The following is a 608-nucleotide window of genomic DNA, read 5'->3' as shown; positions in this document are numbered from 1 at the left end:
TGAAACTCTACAGGCCACTGCCACAGAAGATCAGGGTGCCCACGCCTCCGCTGCTTTAACCCCCCCACAGACTGACCCACATGGAGAAGACCCGTCTGCACCTCCTGCTGAACTCCAGAAGAGCCCAGAGTCAGCCTCACCTACCTCAGTCACCTCCTCCGAGAGCTCCTCCAGGTGAGTACAAGCATAACCGTTTGGGAGAGAAGAGGGTGGGAACTTTAAATGTTTGTCATTTCATTCATTTTATTTTCTTATCGAGTCATTTCTGTGATCCATTTCTGCATCCAAACTTTTAAACTGAATCAGTAAAGCATACAATCATCACTTCATGGACTTCATATGGCACCTACTTTGGACGTTTTTTCAACTGCATCACAGTGGATCTCACCTTCTTTAGTAGTCCGCTATGACTTGTTTTCACCGGACTTGGAGCGTTTACGAATCTTCCATTTCAACAAGGACCGAAAAAAAACAATATCACTTTGCGATTTAAAATGTAATAAACCAGTACTTCAAGAACCTCTATGGAGCCCTGGACAAATGTTCAGTCCATACGTGGAGCCAGATTACTTTCTCTCTCTTATCCTTTCTATCCCCCTCCCTCTCTC

General features: G+C 45.2%; 1 protein-coding gene across 1 annotated transcript in view; it reads left to right on the top strand.

Annotated features, from left to right (window-relative positions):
- The first annotated feature begins 80 nt into the window (after positions 1-80).
- Positions 81-608, top strand: part of LOC107577105 (SUN domain-containing ossification factor-like) — a 13,501-nt gene continuing 12,973 nt past the window's right edge. The window contains exon 1 of the mRNA XM_016263217.1: positions 81-178. Within this exon, the coding sequence (XP_016118703.1) occupies positions 81-178 (98 nt within the window). The remainder of the gene's footprint in view (positions 179-608) is intronic.

This window comes from Sinocyclocheilus grahami, unplaced genomic scaffold, assembly GCF_001515645.1.
Source record: "Sinocyclocheilus grahami isolate Dianchi unplaced genomic scaffold, SAMN03320097.WGS_v1.1 scaffold5136.1, whole genome shotgun sequence".
NCBI classification, from domain to species: domain Eukaryota; kingdom Metazoa; phylum Chordata; class Actinopteri; order Cypriniformes; family Cyprinidae; genus Sinocyclocheilus; species Sinocyclocheilus grahami.
This window is presented reverse-complemented; position numbering and strand designations above follow the sequence as displayed.